The 19317-nt window shown below is 46.6% G+C and overlaps 1 protein-coding gene across 8 annotated transcripts in view; it reads left to right on the top strand.

Moving 5' to 3' along the window:
- The first annotated feature begins 7707 nt into the window (after window positions 1–7707).
- The window catches only part of PROM1 (prominin 1), an 89021-nt gene continuing 77411 nt past the window's right edge, over window positions 7708–19317 (top strand). For 4 of the 8 annotated variants that reach the window (XR_001515903.1, XM_015571846.1, XM_015571843.1 and 1 more), the window contains exons 1-2: window positions 8325–8551; window positions 16633–17049. Coding sequence is in view for 7 of the 8 variants with exons in the window: in XM_015571846.1 (XP_015427332.1) it covers window positions 16827–17049 (223 nt within the window). In the remaining variant the exon portion in view is untranslated. Of the gene's footprint in view, window positions 7822–8324; window positions 8552–16632; window positions 17050–19317 lie in introns of those variants that run through there. The other 4 variants (XM_015571844.1, XM_015571847.1, XM_015571848.1 and 1 more) reach the window with 4 other exon arrangements.

The following is a 19317-nucleotide window of genomic DNA, read 5'->3' as shown; positions in this document are numbered from 1 at the left end:
ATTTTTATTTACCTTCTATAATTGTAACTTTGTTGCCATCACTGGAGCTGAGAGCCGGCTCCTACTCACTCCAGCTCTGAGGCCACGGCCTGCTAAAAGCAGGTATATGGGGTTTGTTTAGCTTCTATAATTGAAACTTTGTTGCTTTTGGAGCTCAGAGCCAGGCTGCCACAGGCGGGAAACCTTGGCTTCCTCCATCACTGGAGCAAGCAAGCCTCCTGCTCGGTTCAGCTGCGTGGCTGCCGGCTGCCATCTTGGTTGGGTTAATTTGCATATTGTGCTGATTAGCCAATGGGAGGCATAGCAAAGGTATGGTCAATTACCATGTTTGTCTATTATTAGATAGGATTATCCCCTCAGTGTTTATTGATTGAGTGCCTGCTCTGTGCCAGGGGGTATTGTAATGAACAAAGCAGATAAAGACCCCGCCCTTGCAGAACTTATAGTTTGTGGGAATCTAAAATTTCAGTGATATGTAATAGAGGAAGGGGCATGGAGCCCTTCTGAGGTTGCCCTCTGGGGCTGAGCCGTGTACTGTCTCCGTGTCTGTCTCACATTTCACTGTATGGAGCAGGGAGCTAGAGTCTTGAGGATGATGGAGGAGGAGGCATGGAGCCTCTTCCCTGGCTGCCTCCATGAGAGGTTTCAGGGTTTGAGTCCTTTAGATCAGAGGGGATTATCTTCAATCGTAAATGAAATATTTAGAGTGATGGTGGCCTTGATGAATGGTAACTGTTAGTCTTCTTATGAGACTATTAAAGATCAGCCTGGGTCTGTGAAACTCAGTTTCCTTTTCTGGAAAATGGGGTAACAGTACTCCCTCAGGAGGGTTCAGTTTGATAAGAGAGTGTGTGGCAAGCACTCGGCTCATAGCTTCGCAGATAGTAGGCAGCCAAGGCATGGCAGCAGCAAGCACACTGCACTGCCCTGGGCACACTTCATCTTTCAGCACTCTCCTGCTGCTAGCACATTTATTTGTCTTCTTCTAAACTTACAGTTTCATTTTATTCCCCTGTTTTCTTCGGAGATTTATGGAAGCCCTCTTATGTGCCAGGTACTTTCTCATGAGGCCGTGGGAAATAGAACTGCCAGTCCCTCGATTCTGTTTTCTGAATGCTTCTGTGCTCAAGCATAGCCAAGCGCTAGGCTCGACTCAGAGCAAGCCCCCCCGCACAGGATGCCTGTGAATGGCCCACCGGAGGAACACAGGAGGTGAGTTCCTTTCCTGAAATGACTCATTTTGCAATTCTTCCAGGAAAGCTGTCATTGGGGGTGACGTGGAATCACCGTGGGGACAGGTAGACAACATAAGAGGTCAGTTGGCTTAGATGCACCCGTGTGCTTCAGATCTTGACCACAGTCCTCAGCCTTTGCCAAAACTGACCCTAGGGACGCGTCTTTAATATATCTGATAACATGCGCCCAAACTCAGTAATGTCTCCTGTGACTTAAAAGAAAAAAAAAAATCAAACTCTAGATTTTGAATATTTTCGGTAGTCACAGTTTGGGAGGGGGTGCTGCTTACAACTGGTGGGTAGAAGTTGGGGATGCTATTGAACATCCTACAAGGCACCCCCACAAAGAATTATCCAGTCCAAAACATCAAGAGTGCTAAGGCTAAAATTCCCTGGTCTGGAACAATTGTCTCACCTCCTTTGTAATTTTCTTTCCTTCCCTAATGAAAACCAGTTTGGAAATCTCCTTTGGATTTACCCAGATAATGGGAAGGAAGAGATTAGTCAGCCTCTCTGTTTTATACATCTCCAAGCACAATTCACGCACAAATACTCCACCCGCCAACCCTTCCTCCATGATTCTGCCTCCCCATCCTTCCTGGGTGAGGTCGTTCCTCATAAATTCTCAAGATGGGGGTGCGAACCACACCTTGTAAACATTTGAGCCTACATCCCAGCCACTATGCTTGATCATTATGACCCCAAGACTGTTAATTATAAAGAACAAAATACTGTGTGTTCTCAGCAATCAAAGGCCATTGTGACCTAACTTTTGAATGATCTGCCTTTGTCCCTGGCAGTTCCTTAGAACCTCTAGTTCCAGATTGTTCAGAGTGGGGAGGGGATTGAAAGAAAAGTTAACAGGAACCTTTGGGGTGAGGCTTGCAGAATCTCAGTCCAGTGACGGGCAGGCTTAGAGGTAACTATGCATTTCCTACTTCTAGCACTTACTTGCATTTTAATTTAAAAAATAATGTTTAAAATTTTCTGTTTGCCTTCCTAGAGATCATAAGCTCCACTAGGGCTTCTACATTATAATTTTCAATCACTGAAAACATGATTCCCATGCAAATATATAGTGAAAACATGTCAAAGATTTTACTCAATTCATTATTAGTTAATGAAGGAACCAGTAAGATGTTATGATTGGTTCAAATGATCCTTTGAAGAACAGACATTTATATAGGCAATCAGGAATTTTTTAAAAATTTCTGACATGATTTTTTTTAATTGATTTCAGAGAAAGGAAGGGAGGAAAGAGAAACATCGATCAGCTGCCTCCTGTACACCCCCTACTTGGGATTGAGCCCAAAACTTGGGCATGTCCCCTGATCAGGAATTGAACCAGTGACCTCTTGGTCCATGGGATAATGCCCAACCAACTGAGACACACTGGGCAGGCATGAAGTTTTGCTAATAGTTGCAAAACTTGTCACTACCCTATAGTGCAACAAAATTTTATGCTTCGGATCATCTTTGGCCCAGTGATAGAAATGAAATGATCGCTACTGGAGAACATTCATTTTGAAAAGCTTTTACTGTTACTTTTTATAAAGTAACAGTTGAGAAAAGTTCACAGAAAAGATATTTTTTTAATTTTAAAATCTTTATTGTTGAAGGTATTACAATGTCCCCCCTTTTCCCCCATTGACCCCCTTCTAGCATGCCTCCACTCCCCCCCGCCCCCGCCAATTTCATCACACTGTTATGTGTGTCCGTGAATTTTGAAAAGCTTTTACTGTTACTTTTTATAAAGTAACAGTTGAGAAAAGTTCACAGAAAAGATATTTTTTTAATTTTAAAATCTTTATTGTTGAAGGTATTACAATGTCCCCCCTTTTCCCCCATTGACCCCCTTCTAGCATGCCTCCACTCCCCCCCGCCCCCGCCAATTTCATCACACTGTTATGTGTGTCCGTGAGTTATGCATACAAGTTCTTTGGTTGATCTCTTCCCATCTACCAACCCACCCCTGCCTTCCCTCTGAGATTTGACAGTCTGTTCCATGCTTCTATGTCTCTGGATCTATTTTGTTCATCAGGTTATTTTATTCATTAGATTCTATATATGAGTGAGACAATGTGATACTTGTCTTTCTCTGACTGGCTTATTTCACTTAGCATAATACTCTCCTTCTATTCTGTCTCAAAGGGTAAGAGATGCTTCTTTTTACTGCTGCATAGTATTCCATGGTGTAAACGTACTACAGCTTTTGTATCCACTCATCTACTGATGGGCACTTGGGCTGTTTCCAGATCAGAGTGATTATAAATTGCACTGCTATGAACATAGGGGTGCATGTATTCTTTCTAATTGGTGTTTTGGGTTTCTTAGGATATATTCTTAGAAATGGGATCACTGGGTCAAATGGCATTACCATATTTAATTTTTTGAGGAAAAAGGTAAAATCTTATTGCTGTTATATCTATAGGAAAAGATGTTCAATCTTGCTATAAGAGAAATGCAAATTAGATTTAGGCAATAGTATTTTTACTTCTCATATTATCAAACATCAAAGAGTTTGATGACATAATATGTGTATGAGGATGTAGGAAAGCAGGAATTCTAATATATTGCAGATAGAAGTATAAAGTAGAGGATCCCTTAAAATTATGACAATAGCCGTCAAAAATTACAAATGCACATGCTTTTTAGTTCTGCATTCTTTTTTAAAAATCATTTTTTTCTATTACAGTTTATATACAATATCATATTAGTTTCAGGTGTACACCCCAGTAATTAGACATCATATAACTTACTCAGTGATAGTCCCAATATATCTTATACCTATCTGACACCATACATGCGCTACGAAGCAATCTGCAGATGGCTACTACTTGTGCTGGGCATGGAGGTGCCCAGGAGAGGCCAAACTGTGAACCAAGGCTGGCTGCCACTAGTGCAAGGCCTAGAGCCACGTAGCGAGAGGTATGGGCCATGCCAAGTCCAGATGCTGCTTTTTTGAAAGGTCTTAGGAAAGTCTGAAGTATGAGCCAAGACAAGCTGTTTGTATGGAAAAGCCACTGAAAATAGTTTGGATGGGCCCACAAGTTGAATGGTATGGGGTCTCAGGGAATCAGCAGGGTGGGGCTAATAGTGTTAGCCAGGTTGATGGAGGCTCGGATATGGTGCCTGCCTGCCAGCTCTGTGGAGGGAGGGCTTAGAAAAGGAACAATGGCCTATGCCAGTGCACTTCTGACCCCAGGCCAGATCTGGTTCGAAAGCCTCCCTTTTACCCTCATCCTGATGCTAGACAATTCAGTTCCTCCCCAAATATCCCTGGTGCCCTTCAAACTGCTGCCCCCGCATTGTAAGGTCAGAGGATATGAGTCTGAGTAAGTCTGTGTGTAATCCTTTAAGAGGAATGCCTGGGACTCTTGCAGCTCTCCTTCTCCCTCAGCCTCAATTCCCGCTGGTCTTTACAGGCAGCAGTTGTGGGGACTTTTCTTCCTGGCGCTGGAACCAGTGCTGGGACTCTGAATCCTTAGGGGGAACCCCACAGCCAAGATATCCTTCCCAATTTGTGTCCACCATATGTGGGTATGGGCCCCGTTCTTCCAAGTCTCTGCACCTCCTACCAGTCTCCATGTGGCTTCTTTAAATCTGTATTTGTAGGACTTTCATTCAGCTAGATTTCAGATGGTTCTGAATGATTGTTGTTCTGTAGTTTACTCGTAATTTTGCTCTGGTTCTGGGAGGATGAGGGTACCGCATTTACCTACTGCCATCTTGACTGGATGTTGCCCAATCCTGTTTTTCTAAAGGGTCATAAACTGCTATTTTCGTTGGTCATTTTTTTTAACATAGGTGTTTGTGGTAGGAATTGTCAGATTAACTAGAGTTATATACTTCTAACCTATTTTGTTTTAGTCTTAGTGACTCAGATAAAAATACCCAAAGTCTTTCATAAGAAACATCTTGTCAAAGACATAGTTCGGATTGTTGAATGACTAAGTGTTGGGTAATCTGACAATAATTCATCTCAATCAACATCTCATTTCCAATGTCACAGAACCCTGATAGCTTCGTTGAAACTCAATCTTCTTATCCCTGTGGTAGTGTAATTTTCCTTTACTATGGAAAATTACAAGTCTACTACCCAGCAGACTTGTCCGTGATGACAGAGACGCCCTCTATCTACACTGTCCTAATGGTAGCCTCCAGCCCCAGGTGGTCATTGAGCCGGGGCTCCTCTTCCAGTGAGGAATGTGAAGGCCTGGGGGTCTGTAACACTGGCAGTTGGCGATGGAACTGGAGTGAATCTCCTGCCTCTAGCTGGGATGCCATGGTGCCTCATACTTAGATTTCATTTGGGCAGGAAAAATGAGGAGCAGTTTCAGAAAGAGAGACCTAATTTTTGCATCTAATGACTGCGTGTGTGTATGGACATAACATCACCCCCTTTTATCCTTGCATAGAACAGATGGCATAGAAATTCAGATGCACTAAAAATGCAGGACTGTAGGTTTAGGGCCCTAAGCCAAACTGGGACCGAACGAATCATGAGGCCCGGTCACTGCCTGCCCCAGACTGCTCAGACCAGATCTTAATATTGTGCCCTGTGTTTATTATTTGTTCATTCACTGATTGAACACCTATGATGGTCTAGGTAGGCTAGGCTTTAAGGGTAATGAAATGGATAAAAATAGCTGGAGCATACTGTCTACTGGGGAGCACAGGTCTCGAGGGTTTCACCTATCATTGGGTGTCTCCTGTGTTAGGGCTCTGGAGGCCAGATCTGGGTTCACTTACCAGCTCTGGAACTTTGGACAAATGACTGAGATGATTTTACTAGTAGCCTTCTCTTTAAGATGGAGAGAGTGTGATGCCGCTGTTGCTAAGATCACATAAAATAATGCACTTAAAGCACTTAGCATATTGCCTCCTTCATAGTGAACACCCACTAAGCGTTAGCGTTCACCACCACTACTACTGTTGTGGGTATGGTTATTATTAGAAATAAAAATGAGCCTGGCTCATTCTTCTTTTCTTCATTTTCCAGATGAGGAAACAGTGAGATAAAGCAGCCAAAGTCACAGTGGTGAAAAGGGTCAGGACCAAAATTTGAGGCAGGTCAGTCAGAGCTGGCTGCTCTCCGGAGGGAGGATTCACCTCTGGGCCCCACCCTGAGAGGCTGCTTCTGATCAGAGGTGCTTGGGGCCTCTGACCAGCGGGGGCCTCAGAAGGGGACCATCAGGCCTCTGCCATGCCTATGGTGTAACTTTCAGAAGTTTCCTGAAGTAGTAGTAGTTGTCCTGGAAAGATGGACTTTCAGGATGAGTTTAAACTTTAAATCAAAGTTGCCAGCACCTGGTGTGTGTGTGTGTGTGTTTAAATCCTTATTCAAGGATATTTTTTCCATGGATTTTTAGAGAGAGTGGAAGGAGGAAGGAAAGGAAAGAGAGAGAGAGAGATAGAGAGAGAGAGAGAAAGAGAGAGAGAGAGAGAGAGAAGAAAGTGACACATGGATTGCTCCCCCCTTTCCCCCTGTCTCCCCTCCCTGGCTCCCTGGGCCAGACATCAACCTGCCACCCTTCTATGCGCTGGCCAACTCTTTAACCACTTAGGCACACCGGCCAGGCACCAGCACTTGTTTTGGTAGATTCTGGAGAAAGTAAAAGTGCCCTGAGTTTATGTTCCTGTCCATCATTCAGTGGTCTGTCTGTCCATCCATCTGTCTATCCATGTTACAAACGTTAAACACCTACAGTGAACTAGCCACATCTTGAAAGCGCTTTCCTTCATGCTTCTCATGTTTCCTCTTAGAATTCTCAATTCAAGATAGGGAGTGGGGAGTGAGAACCTCCTGGGGGGAGGTGCCCCAGGCGCAGCCAGGCAGCAGTGAAGGCTGTGGGGATGGCCGGCAGCTCACAGCCCAGAGAGACCAGCATGAAGTGATTAAGACGTGGTGTGTTTCCTGGTCAGCGATGCCTGTATGCCCACATGGGAGAATGAGGCTTTATGCCAGTGGTTCTCAACCTTGGCTGCACATTAGAATCACCTGGGGATCACTTTAAAAATCCTGATTTCTGGCCCTCATCCTCCAGAAATTCTGTTTCTTTGCTATGGGGTGGGACCACAACATTAGTATCAAGAATTTCCGGAGGATGAGGCCCAGAAATCAGGATTTTAAAAAGATTCCCAGGTGATTCTAATATGCAGCCAAGGTTGAGAACCACTGCTTTATGCTGTTTTATGGCTCAGGCTGCTAGCATTGTGATTGGTACATCCTAGGGGACCCAAGGATTCCGGTGTTGTTTTGTTTTGGTAAATCGTTTGTTAAAAGCCGGCGGCGGCTGAGGGAGTCCACCTGGCAGGGTTGGAGCCAGACAGAGGCGGAGTCTGGAGAAGGGCTGTGGCCCCCCAGCCCAGCCGAGGGCTCTGGCGGTGGAGGAGGCGTGGGTGCTGAGCGCAGGGCGGGCAGGCGGACGGGACTCCCGCCTCAGGAAACCCATGCAGTCCACGTGCCCGGGGGCCTCGTGCCCGGCTGGTCCAATGGGAGCGCGTCCCGTACCCCGGGCTTAGTATCTTTAAACCCCCCGCAGGGTCCCCACCAGGCACCTAGCCGCATGCGCTGTCCCGGCAGGTGAGAATCTTTAAGGAAACTGGGACTCATTTTGCGGACTCTGGGGGGGTGGGGGGGGTGGGTGGGTGCGCGCATCCCCTTCTAGAAAACTGGGGTGGGGAATGGGGAACTGAGCAGCTCTTTCTGCGCCCCTCACCTCCCAGCTCCCCAAGACCCCACGCCCCGGCACCTAGGTAGGTGATGGGAACCCCCAAAGCGGCGGTGGAGCCGGAGGGTACCCCTGATTGAGAGCCTCTGATCTACAAGGATGACTTGGTGGTTGATGAATCTATGAGAGATATAGAGGTGACTCCATTTGGATGTGTGCGGCCACCCTGGAGCATGTATTTAAGAGGTGACCAAGACTCATTTAACTCACTGACGAGGGGGTGCTGGGGGCGAGGGGGCTCAGGGGGCGCGCGGGGCACTGATCCTCCCTGAGGGCACGGGAAGGAGTCACCTCTCTCTAGTTTGCCCCCTGGAATGCGCTGTGCAAGCGACCATAGCAGGGGGGGAGCTCTGGGGTGCAGTGGGACCCGTCTCCGGCTCCGCGGGGAGCTCACTAACCCGGGACTTGCAGCTTTCCCCTGCCCCTGGGGCTGCTCCGCGCCCGCGGTGGGGGGGACCCACAGCGGTTTCGGGATGAGAACTAGGTGCTGGGGCGCCCCCGGCGGTGCGGCGCCAGGACATTAAAGGGACGCGCGGACAGAGGAAGCGCCCAGCGATGAGAGAGACGGAGAATCGGGCTGAGGTCAGTTTCTCCCAAAGCCCACGTCCAGAGGGGCGAGGGATCCGATGCTTGGGTAGGGGGTACACCGCTCCGGGCCCCTTTCTTCTTGGGGACCCCGATCTGTGCCAACCTGGCCTGCAGAGCCGCGGGCTCCGGGCAGCCAAGTTACTCAGGCAACCCCCTCCCCCAGGAGGCGGCAGATTCCTGGAGCAGTTTCCCCAACCCGCCCTGCAGTCCAGTCTTTTGTGTCCCGCAGCCCATTATTTTGAGGCCCCAGGGAGATGGGAGTGGGGCGAAGGGGGCCGGCTAGGCAGCATGGGAGAGGAGCGCGGGGCCCCAGGCTTCCTGCAGCAACTGGTTGCGTCTGCAGCCCCAGCGCTGCTGACCATTCTCTGCCCTCCCTGCCCGGCTCCTATAAGGTTTTCCCGGGCTCCTGTGGGCGGTGGGTGCCCTGGTGAGGATAAAGTGTGCGTGCGGTTGGCGTCCTTAAACCTACCCCCCGCCCTGTACTGCAACAGAGCCCGTGGAGACTCACACAACTGTGGTCATGCGTTAGGTTTAACTATATGAAACTGCATTTTGGTGTGTGTGTGTGTGTGTGTGTGTGTGTGTGTGTGTGTGTGTGTGGCTAGAAAACGGGAATATGGGCAACTTAATATTTATTTTTCTTTTCTCACTTACTTGGGAATTTTCTCTTTCAATATCCTTGGAGCGGCCCTGTCTTGTTGGTGAGAGTATTGGTGCTGGTAGGAGCAGTACAGACCTACCATCGGCTGCCAGCTGTGTACCAGGTGCTGAGCCTGTTGTGTCTTTAACCCTCTAGCACCATTCACAATCTTATTTCACAGAGGAGCAAAGGGAACGGTGGAGAGGTTTAAGCAACCGTCACAGAGCTCGTAAGGCGGACTCCAGCCTCCAGCCCCACTATCCCCCCAGCAGTGCCCTTTAGTTTTGTTCGGTTTCCTTAATGCGTCTCATAATGTTTTTTTAGGAGCTTTCTCATGATTCCACTCTGGACTGTTTTGTGAGTCTTGGGCAATGACGCAAACAAGTGCATCAGAGGGCAGGTTAAAAAATAAAACTTTAAACCAAACACTGTTTTGTTAACCGTTTAAAATATGACGGAGATAGGTTTTGCTCCCTTGGAATTTGCTTTGTTACAAATGATAGAAGCCACTCAGCCAGCATGGCTCAGTGGTTGGGCATCGGCCTATGAACCAAAAGGTCAGGGTTCAATTCCCGGTCAGAACACATGCCCAGGTTGCAGGCTCGATCCCTAGTGGGGGTGTGCAGAAGGCAGCCAATCAGTGATTCTCATTGTTGATGTTTCTATCTCTTTCTCCCTCTCCCTTCCTCTCTGATATCAATACAAATATATATATTTTTTAAAATGATAGGAGCCAACTCTGGATAATTGTATTGGGTGGCTCCGAGAAATGACAAGAAGAGCTCCTGGTTGTTATATGGCCATGGCTCTCACCACGATGGGGCTCTGAAGGTGGCTGCTGAATGGGGTAAAAACAGTCTCTGCCTCCATGCGGTGCTCCATGTGTGCAAACCCAGGAGTAAGCATCTGATTGGCCGAGCCTGACTTACCCGGGTGCCAGTGCACAGTTTGGGGGCCTCAGCTGGCCTTGCAGTGCGAGACTGGCAAAGGTGGGCTCAGAAGTTGGGCAGCGCCCTAACTGGTTTGGCTCAGTGGATAAAGCGTCGGCCTGCAGACTGAAAGGTCCCAGGTTCGATTCCGGTCAAGGGCATGTACCTTGGTTGTGGGCACATCCCCAGTGGGAGATATGCAGGAGGCAGCTGATCGATGTTTCTCTCTCATCGATGTTTCTAACTGTCTATCCCTCTCCCTTCCTCTCTGAAAAAAATCAATAAAATAAAATATATTTTTTAAAAAAAGAAGTTGGGCAGCTCCCACCATACCCGTTCCTACCCCCAAAACCCAGATGGCAAATATCTATGCAGACATCCTTTTAACAGACATCCCAGCAAAGGTTCCAGCAAAAGAAAAGATGAAGTTGGATGGTCACCATGATTGCTTTCATTTCTTTTGTTTTGTTTTGTTGTTAATCCTCGCCTGTGGATGCTTTCCCATTGATTTTTAGGGAGAATGAAAGAGAGAGGGAAAGACAGAGAGAAACATCTATGTGAGAGAAACATATTGATTGGTTGCCTCCTGCATGAGCCCTGACCAGATCCCAGGCCAGGGAGGAGCCTGCAACCAAGGTATGTGACCTTGACTAGAATTGAACTTGGGACCCTTTGGTCCACAGGCTGACGCTCTATCCATTGAGCAAAACCAGTTAGGGCCATGTTTGCTTTTAAACCGGGGTTTGTGGTAGCGCCCAACTCTGGACGCCAGGCTCATAATCATGGGAGGTGTTTGCTCAACATTCACATTCTTGGGCGCCTTCCCCAGTTTGCACTCAGTGCATTTGGAGTGGAAACCAGGAATCTACACCCCATTTATTGGTCAGCCTAGTGCCTAGGCAAGGAGGTAGCACCAGAGAGCAGTGTCCAAAGCCTGTAAAGGTGAGGATCCCAGCAGGAAGTATGGCCCCCAGGAGGGCAGACCAGTTCTCCCATTGGTAACGCCAGCGAGGACACCGTGGCTGCCTGTGCTGCAGGAAGTAGCCACAAGCAACCCAGCGCCTCCCTTCCAGAGGCCACAGGACTGCTCATAAGCAAATGCTTGGCATGATTTCAAAAGAGGTAAAATGATCATGTTGTGAGTCCATTTGATTTCAGCAGTCCTTATTGAGCACCGACTGTGTGCCTGACTCCATGCATAGAGTTTCAGGCACAGAGATAAGTAAGTCAGACACCCCACACAGCAGCCAGTCAGTTCCATACACTATGGGCTGGGCTGTTGGGAGCTTTTGCCTTATTTCTGTTGTCCCAAGGTTGCGTCTGGGACAGAGGCAGGAATGAGCCAGGCAGCTGCCAGAAACAGTGCTGGCTTTCAAACCTGAGATGTCTTAAGAATCATTCGCCAGGGGAGCTTGTTAAATATGCAGATCCATGGCCCCATCTCTAGAAATTAGTTCTGATCATCTGTGTTTTGAATAAACACCCCCTTTATTCAGATGCAGCTGTTGGTCCATGACGGTTTTCCTGGGTTTTCTGCGGGCAGTTCTGGGAGCTGCTCTCAGGCTACATGTGGTTTGATAGGCACGCACCCAGGGCTTCTTGACACAGCTGTGACATCCCGGTTAAAACAGGGGTGGAAACGTTTCCTTTTGCACTTGGCTTTTATCAGTTGTCTAGTGTTTCAGGCATAGTGAGATTTTAATTTTTTTCATTCAGTTTGCTGGAAGCTTTTTGATTACTGCTTCGATTTCCTCCATAGTTATTGGCCTATTGAGATTTTTAGATTCTTCCTGGTTAAGTTTTGGAAGGTTGTATTTTTCTAGGAATATGTCCATTTCCTCCTGGTTGTCTAGTGTGTTGGAGTAGAGTTGTTCATAGTATTTTCTAGCAATCCTTTGTATTTCTGTGGGGTCTGTTGTTATTTTGCCTCTTTCTTTTCTGAATTTGTTTATTTGGGCCCTCTCTCTTTGCTTCTTGGTGAGCCTGGCTAGAAGTTCATCAATCTTCTCACTGGTAACCCAGTCGGTGTTTAATAGCATGCTATTTAGTCTCCATGTGTTTGATTTTTTTGGATTGTTTTTGTTGTAGTTGATTTCCAGTTTTATGCCTTTGTGGTCTGAGAAGATGCTTGATATGATTTCAATTTTCTTGAATTTGAAGACACTTTGTCTGTGACCCAATATATGGTCTATCTTTGAAGATGACAAATGTGCACCTGAGGAGAATGTATATTCTGTGGCTTTGGGGTGAAATGTTCTGAAGATGTCAATTAATTCCATCTGATCTAGTGAGTCATTTAGGATTGATGTTTCTTTGCTGAGTTTCTGTTTAGAGGATTTGTCCAGTGGAGATAATGGGGTGTTAAGGTCCCCTACTATGATTGTTTTTCATTCAAATGTATTCTAAACTTTTAGAGGAACCTCCGCTTTGGAGCAAGGAGTAAAGACACCCACCGACACTCCAAAATTCACGCAAGAAGTAATTTTGATAGAAAACACAGGTTTATAATTAAAAATTGTAGAGTTTTTTATTGATTCATAAAGTATGCAGTATAGGGTTATGTATGGAATAGCTCCTGGGTCATAATTGGTACTTGGTAATGCTTATCAAATTGAAGGGATTGAAATCAAAGGGCCACAGATATTAGAATCTGATTCAATAAACCAAGTAAAATTAGGCTTTTGTTTTTTTGTTGTTGCTATTATTAATGCTCACACAAAATTCAAATCTTGAGTGAATTTTGGGACACCCTATACCTCCCCAGCAGCGAGAAGCAGCATCTCCTTTGGGACCTCCCTTTCTTGTGTTTCACGGAGGGAGCCTGCAAGTCTGCTTATTCCTGGCTCTCCCACGGGCCCCCTGCCCCTTCTCTCCTGCCGTGTCTCTCCCTGGCGGAGGCTTGGTGGCATTACCAGGAAGCCAGCCTCTCTTAGCAGCTGAGCCCTTAATCCTTCCAGCTGCTCCGTTCCCTGCCTATCCTTTAGCAGAAATCAAGATGCGATTGTGGGTATGTGTGCATGGTGTGTGTATTGTGTGGTATGTGTCCATATGTGTACATGTGTTGTGTGTTAGTGTGTGCTGTGTGTATGCTATGTTAGTATGTGTAGGGTGTGTATATATAGGGTGTCAATGTGTGGTGCATATGTATGTGGTGTGTGTTAGTGTGTGTATATGTGTGGTGTGTGTGATATAGGTATGTGGTGTGTGTATTGTGTGTGTCCATATCTGTATAGGGTAGGGCAAAAGTATGTTTACAGTTGTTTGTATGGAAAATAGTACAATAATCCTATATAATAAAAGGTATGCAAATGAACAGAACAGCAGAACGAACGGTCGCTATGACATGCACTGACCACCAGGGGAAAGACACTCAATGCAGGAACTGCCCTCTGGTGGTGAATGTGCTCCCACAGCTAACCTCCTGCAGCCAGCCAACCTCCCTCACCCACGGTCCCTCAGCTGTGACCTTGCCCGATTGGGACTGGGGAGAGATGGCCCCGATTGGCCAGGAGGGACCCCACTCATGCACAAATTCATGCACTGGGCCTCTAGTCAATAAATAATAATATAAGAATACTCTGTTTTATGTATTCACAACTGGAAACCTACTCTTGCCCACCCTGTATTTATGGGTGGTATGTGTTCTGTGTGTACAGGTAGTGTATCAGTGTGTGGTTTATGTGTACATGATATGTGTGTGTGCAGTGTGTGCAGTATGTGTGCACACACCTGCCTGCCTGCTTAGAGGAGCCTTTTCATGTCTGAATAACCACACACATCCCTTGTTTCATACTTTCTCCTGCCCTGTGCAACCGGAGTTTCCCAGACGAAAGGACTTGCAAAGGCTGCCACTCTGTTTTCTTCTGCATTCTCTCTGGAAAGGGTCTGAGGGCCAAGCAGAGCCCTGGTTCCTGTTGGAAGCAGTGGAGGCTGGGACACTGCAGAGCCTGAGGACAAGGGTTTGCAGTGATCGCCTTTGGGAAGCAGTTACCAGGTCCTGGTGTATCTATGGTGAAATGGGGAGCAGATATGGAGCTTGGGGTTAATGAGGCTGGCACCAGAGCCACTGAGGATCTAGCAGCATTGAGCTGATAAAGGCAGAGGTTAGGGTCATTGTATCGGTGGCTCTTTGCAGAGTAATTGGCGGGGGACAGGACTTAGGCAATATCTAAGGGGGTTCCTTAGGAATTCACATCTTCATTCAAATAGCTCTTGAAATCCTACCTCCTCCTCTGACTTGGTGGAATGTAGGTAGTGGGGCCACTGTTCCCTTGTACAGTGTGTCACTTTCCTGATGGGTGCTCTCATAGTGTGTGTTTCAAGAGCACCTGTGTGTGTCAACTGAAATGTTAAAGTCAGTGCTGTGTGGGCAGGCTAAAGAGCCATCTCAGATGATGGATAAAGAAAAATTGAATTTATTTAAAGAAAAGAAGGTGGGGCATGGGGGATATCTAAAGGGAAGGGCTGCACAGAACTGAGCCAAAGGGTATTGGGTCCATGATGGCAGCAAAAACATACTTAGGACAGTGAAATAAGGCAGGGGAGCCTAGGCCAGCTGCTTTGGCTCACTGAGAAGCCAGAGAAAAGGGGGCCTTGGAGACAGGTTCAGGGCAAGGACAAGCTGCCGCTGCCTGTTGGTCCCCTGGTTGCATGTCCTGTGGGGCTCCCTTAGAGCAGTGGTTCTCAACCTTCTGGCCCTTTAAATACAGTTCCTCATGTTGTGACCCAACCATAAAATTATTTTCATTGCTACTTCATAACTGTAATGTTGCTACTGTCATGAATCGTAATGTAAATATCTGATATGCAGGATGGTCTTAGGCGACCCCTGTGAAAGGGCCATTCGACTGCCAAAGGGGTCGAGACCTTAGAAGAAAGGGGGAAGGGAATGGCGCTGGCCTGCTCTCCTAGGGGAGAGCGCACACTGGGTCCTTTGTCCTAAGCATATTTATCTCTCTCTTGCAGGTAGAAATCTTAAGGGAGCTCTCAGGGGAGAGTCTTAATAGAATATTCATCAGCTTCCCAGGGGTGCTCTTTCAGGGTCACAGTCTCCACTGATTGGTCAGTGCCAGGGCAGGGGGTCATTAGTCAATGCAGCTGGTCCTGAGGCAGCCACGTGTCACTTGTCCTCACTTCTCTGGTTTTGCTGCTTTCCTGAGCCTGGAGCTGAAATATAACTGAGGCCTAGATGTTATCTTTAGAGGAAGGTCAGGGGGTCTAAACCCGTGGGACCAGAGATATGCTAGGGGAGGATCGGTTACCCTGAGGACAAGGTTCTTGTTTTCCCAGTTTTGCCCCTTGGTAGGCTCTCTGCCCTGGTGAGTTTCTGTACCTGGCCCATCGGCCTTGCTTTGCTCCTGCCTATCTAACATCTTCTATATAAATAAAATCCGGGGTTCTCTGTCATCAACTGAGAAGTTAATAATTTCCTCATGGCTTAAACATTTAACTCTTCTCTGCCCACCACAGAATGCAATTTTGGCCCTAGCCGATTTGGCTCAAGGTGGGTTCTGTTTTAGCTCACTAGCCTCATGCAATGATACAAGCAAGTCAGCTGTTCTGGCTTATTTATTTTATATCCAGCAGCCCTTCCAGAGCCCCTACTGTGTCCCCTGCCTTGTGTTCAGTTCCGGGGACGGAAATACAAGGAGAACAGGGGCCACACTAAGTATTCTCAGTAGACACTGGGTTGGTAGCAGCTTTTAGGATCCCTGTTTCTTTCTCCCTCTCCCAGGGGTGGGCAGGAGTCCCCTTCTGCCCTGCCTCGTATCGCCTGGACCCCTAGTTGATCAGGTGGTGACTTGGGGGCAAAGATTTCCATCAAGACTACCTGGTGAACCTTTGAGACAGATAAATTCCAATGTCACCCAGCCTTGAAGAGTTTGGCCCCTTGCTTTGAGACCCTGCTCTTTTAGTTTGGGTTGTAGGTGGATAGAGGGAGGATGTTTGAACTGAGATCAGTGAGCAAATAAGCAGAATAAAAGGCAGAGTAAGATATGTCTCCAGAGACCAGGAAAACAACACAGACTCGGAGAAAAAAGAGAGCATCCAGTTTGTTGCTGGGGCCTCAGCCTCTGGCTGGAGCCTGAGAGGGAGGGCTCTGTGGGGAGAACCTCAGAGTCTAGCCCCTCGGGCTCAGCTGTTCCCTCAGGCAAGTCACCAAGGAAACCCTCGGTCAGTTTCCTTCTCTGTAAAATGGGATAATGCCTTAAGCAGGATCCTACCTCTAACGCAAGGACAACAGTGTCTGGAATGTAGTAAGTGCTCAATAAATGTTAGTTTCTAAAGCCGTACAGCCTTCTCTACACTACCTGGTATGTGGCCCTTTGCAGAGGAGGGACCTGCATGGAACTTTCAAGTCCCATGGCCCTGAGGCAGACTCTGAGCCCTGCCCCCACACAGATTAGGCAGATGGGCTTGCTAAAGCCTCACAGCCTCCTCGTGGGCAGCTCCTGGTGCACGCCCGCCGCCGCGTTAGTGACTGATGCCTCTTCTCCATCTTCCAGGGATGCTGCCTTGAGTGACTGACCCCACTGGAGATCGTGCATGCCATTCAGGCTAGTCCTCCCCTCCTTGCGCCTCTTCTACACAGAAACGCGCACTCTTGGCTTATCCGTGCTCCTGGCTTACCCACGGCGCCCAGAACCTCTGAGGCCGGAGGCCCCCACTTCTACCTCATGCGTGGAGCACCTTGCTAGCCATGACCCTGACACTCGGCGTTCTGCTGCTGCTGGGACTCTGCCAGAGTACCATTTCAGAGGAGCCCTCGTCCTCCCCAAACAGTACCAATGATGGTCTGAAGTTTCAGTTGCCCATGCCGACCTATGAGACCAAAGACCATTACACACCTAGGTCCATCGGCAATCTCTTTAATATGGTGCGCATCTTCCTCTACGTGGTGCAGCCCAACTTTTTCCCAAGGGGTAAGTGACCACTGCGGGAAAGGTGGGATTGGTCTCCACACAGTGGGGTGCACACACTCAACATTGTTTATTAATGACAAGACGACCAATACAGACTATAGTCATTTTTCATTTCTTTTCTTTTTGGCTGGATCAATGAGTTATTCTCAAGTACATACCAAAGGTAAAAATTAGGGTAAAAATGCAAATTCTCTGTCATCAACTGAGAAGTTAATAATTTCCTCATGGCTTAAACATTTAACTCTTCTCTGCCCACCACAGAATGCAATTTTGGCCCTAGCCGATTTGGCTCAGTGGATAGAGCATAGCCCTGCAGACTGAAGGGTCCCAGGTTTGATTCAGGTCAAGGACAGGTATCTTGGTTGCAAGCTCCTCCCTGGATCTGGCCCTAGTTGGGGTACATGCAGGAGGCAATGAATTGATGCGTCTCTCTCACATTTATGTTTCTCTCTGCCTTTCCCTCTCTCTTCCACTCTCTCTAAAATCCATGGAAAAATACCCTCGGGTGAGGATTAACAAAAAACAAACAAACAAATGCAATTTGGATATTGCTTCAGGCAAGGAAAGGCCTGACCAAACCTTTGTACCTGACAAAGTGTGTGTCAGTTCTAAGAGTTGGTGAGGCAAGGAGGGATGGCGCTTGTTGGGACGCCCATGGCATATGGTGCTATGATTCTTTGTATATGTGACTGCTTGGTCTTCTTACCACTGTTTACCCTCCTCGGCTATCCTCACAGTCTTCGGGGTTTGTGTTTCCATACAAGATTATGAAAATTAAAATAGTCTGTGGAAAGAATCTGTTACTAGGGTTTGGCAGCCTAAACTGTTATTGGCTTAATGTTAGATCTATCCTAAGCAAGTTCTTTAAACTACAAAGATGTGAACACTATCATGATTACTAAAATTATAAAATTTGTAGTAACCTTTATCGTCTTCTTTAGCTAGTCAGCTATTGTTCAAAAGAGATGAGAGAGAGGGAGGGAAGGTGGGAGGGAGAGAGGGAGAGAGAGAGAGAGAGAGAGAGAGAATGCATTTAGTAAATTTCAGCACTTGTTTATATTATGGGCAGTTTATGGATTTTCATTAAAATACATTTATATTAAAATGGTTTTACATTTATTGGTCTTAGATTAAGCAAGTGAAACAGTTTTAAGTGTAGTTCTCAATTATTTGTTAAGTTTAAATTCCAATTTGATGACATAAATTACTTTGAGCCCTTTTGTCATTGAGGAGAGTTCTGAAGGCTCCTTACCGTTTATGTCATTGCTCATAAGACTAAATTTGGAAATCCCAAAGACATAAGTCAAAAATAAGCCAAGTTTATTTATTTACTTATAATACAAATTCACTGTTTTCAATAGACATCTCTTTATTTGTAGGCTCGATGTAAATATTACTGAATAAACAGTAACTTACTAGTGTTTCCACTGGCTTCCTTTTTATGTAAGAGACATAGTGTTGAGTTGTTATGAATTTGCAATGACTCCCTAAGAAAGATTGTGAGGCAGCCGGGTGTCTTCATAAGGCTTATCATGTAATGTGTTAATCCTGTAATCTCTTTCCATATGTTGTTTTATTTCACTTTCTTTAGATTTTAGAGGGAGGCTTCCTCATGCTTATTTTACAAGGGAAAGCAGTCTTTTAAAGAATCTTCATTCAGATGACCAGGTTAAAAGATAACCTACTTCCAGTGCATTCTAAGGGTCTGAACTCCAGCGTCATTATTAGTCTAGAGCAGTGGTTCCCAACCTTCCTAATGCTGTGACCCTTTAATACAGTTCCTCATGTTGTGGTGACCCCCAACCATAAAATTATTTTCGTTGCTACTTCATAACTGTAATTTTGCTACTGTTCTGAATAGTAATGTAGATATCTGATAGGCAGGATATATTTTCATTGTTAGAAATTGAACGTAATTAAAGTATAGTGATTAATCACAAAAACAATATGTAATTATGTGTTTTCCGATGGTCTTAGGCGACCCCTGTGAAAGGGTCATTCGACCCCCAAAGGTGTCGCGACCCACAGGTTGAGAACCGCTGGTCTAGAAAGAGGCGTCTGAAGAATTGAAATCCCAGTGTAATCTGAGGGAGTTAGCCTTGCTGGTCCCCTAGACCTTATTCAATACTTATTATTTCAGAGAAAGAAATTCTCAGACATTTCCACAGTAGACCAGAGCAGACCAGCACTACTCCTTTATGAAATTGTTAGGGCTGTTTGAAAGAATGTAATCGGGAATTTAGCAGGTAACTCCCTGGAGTGTTGATT

The sequence above is a fragment of the Myotis davidii genome, unplaced genomic scaffold, assembly GCF_000327345.1.
Source record: "Myotis davidii unplaced genomic scaffold, ASM32734v1 scaffold204, whole genome shotgun sequence".
Classification (NCBI taxonomy): Eukaryota; Metazoa; Chordata; class Mammalia; order Chiroptera; family Vespertilionidae; genus Myotis; species Myotis davidii.
Note: the sequence above shows the minus strand (reverse complement) of the source record. Positions and strands in the feature narration are given on the sequence as shown.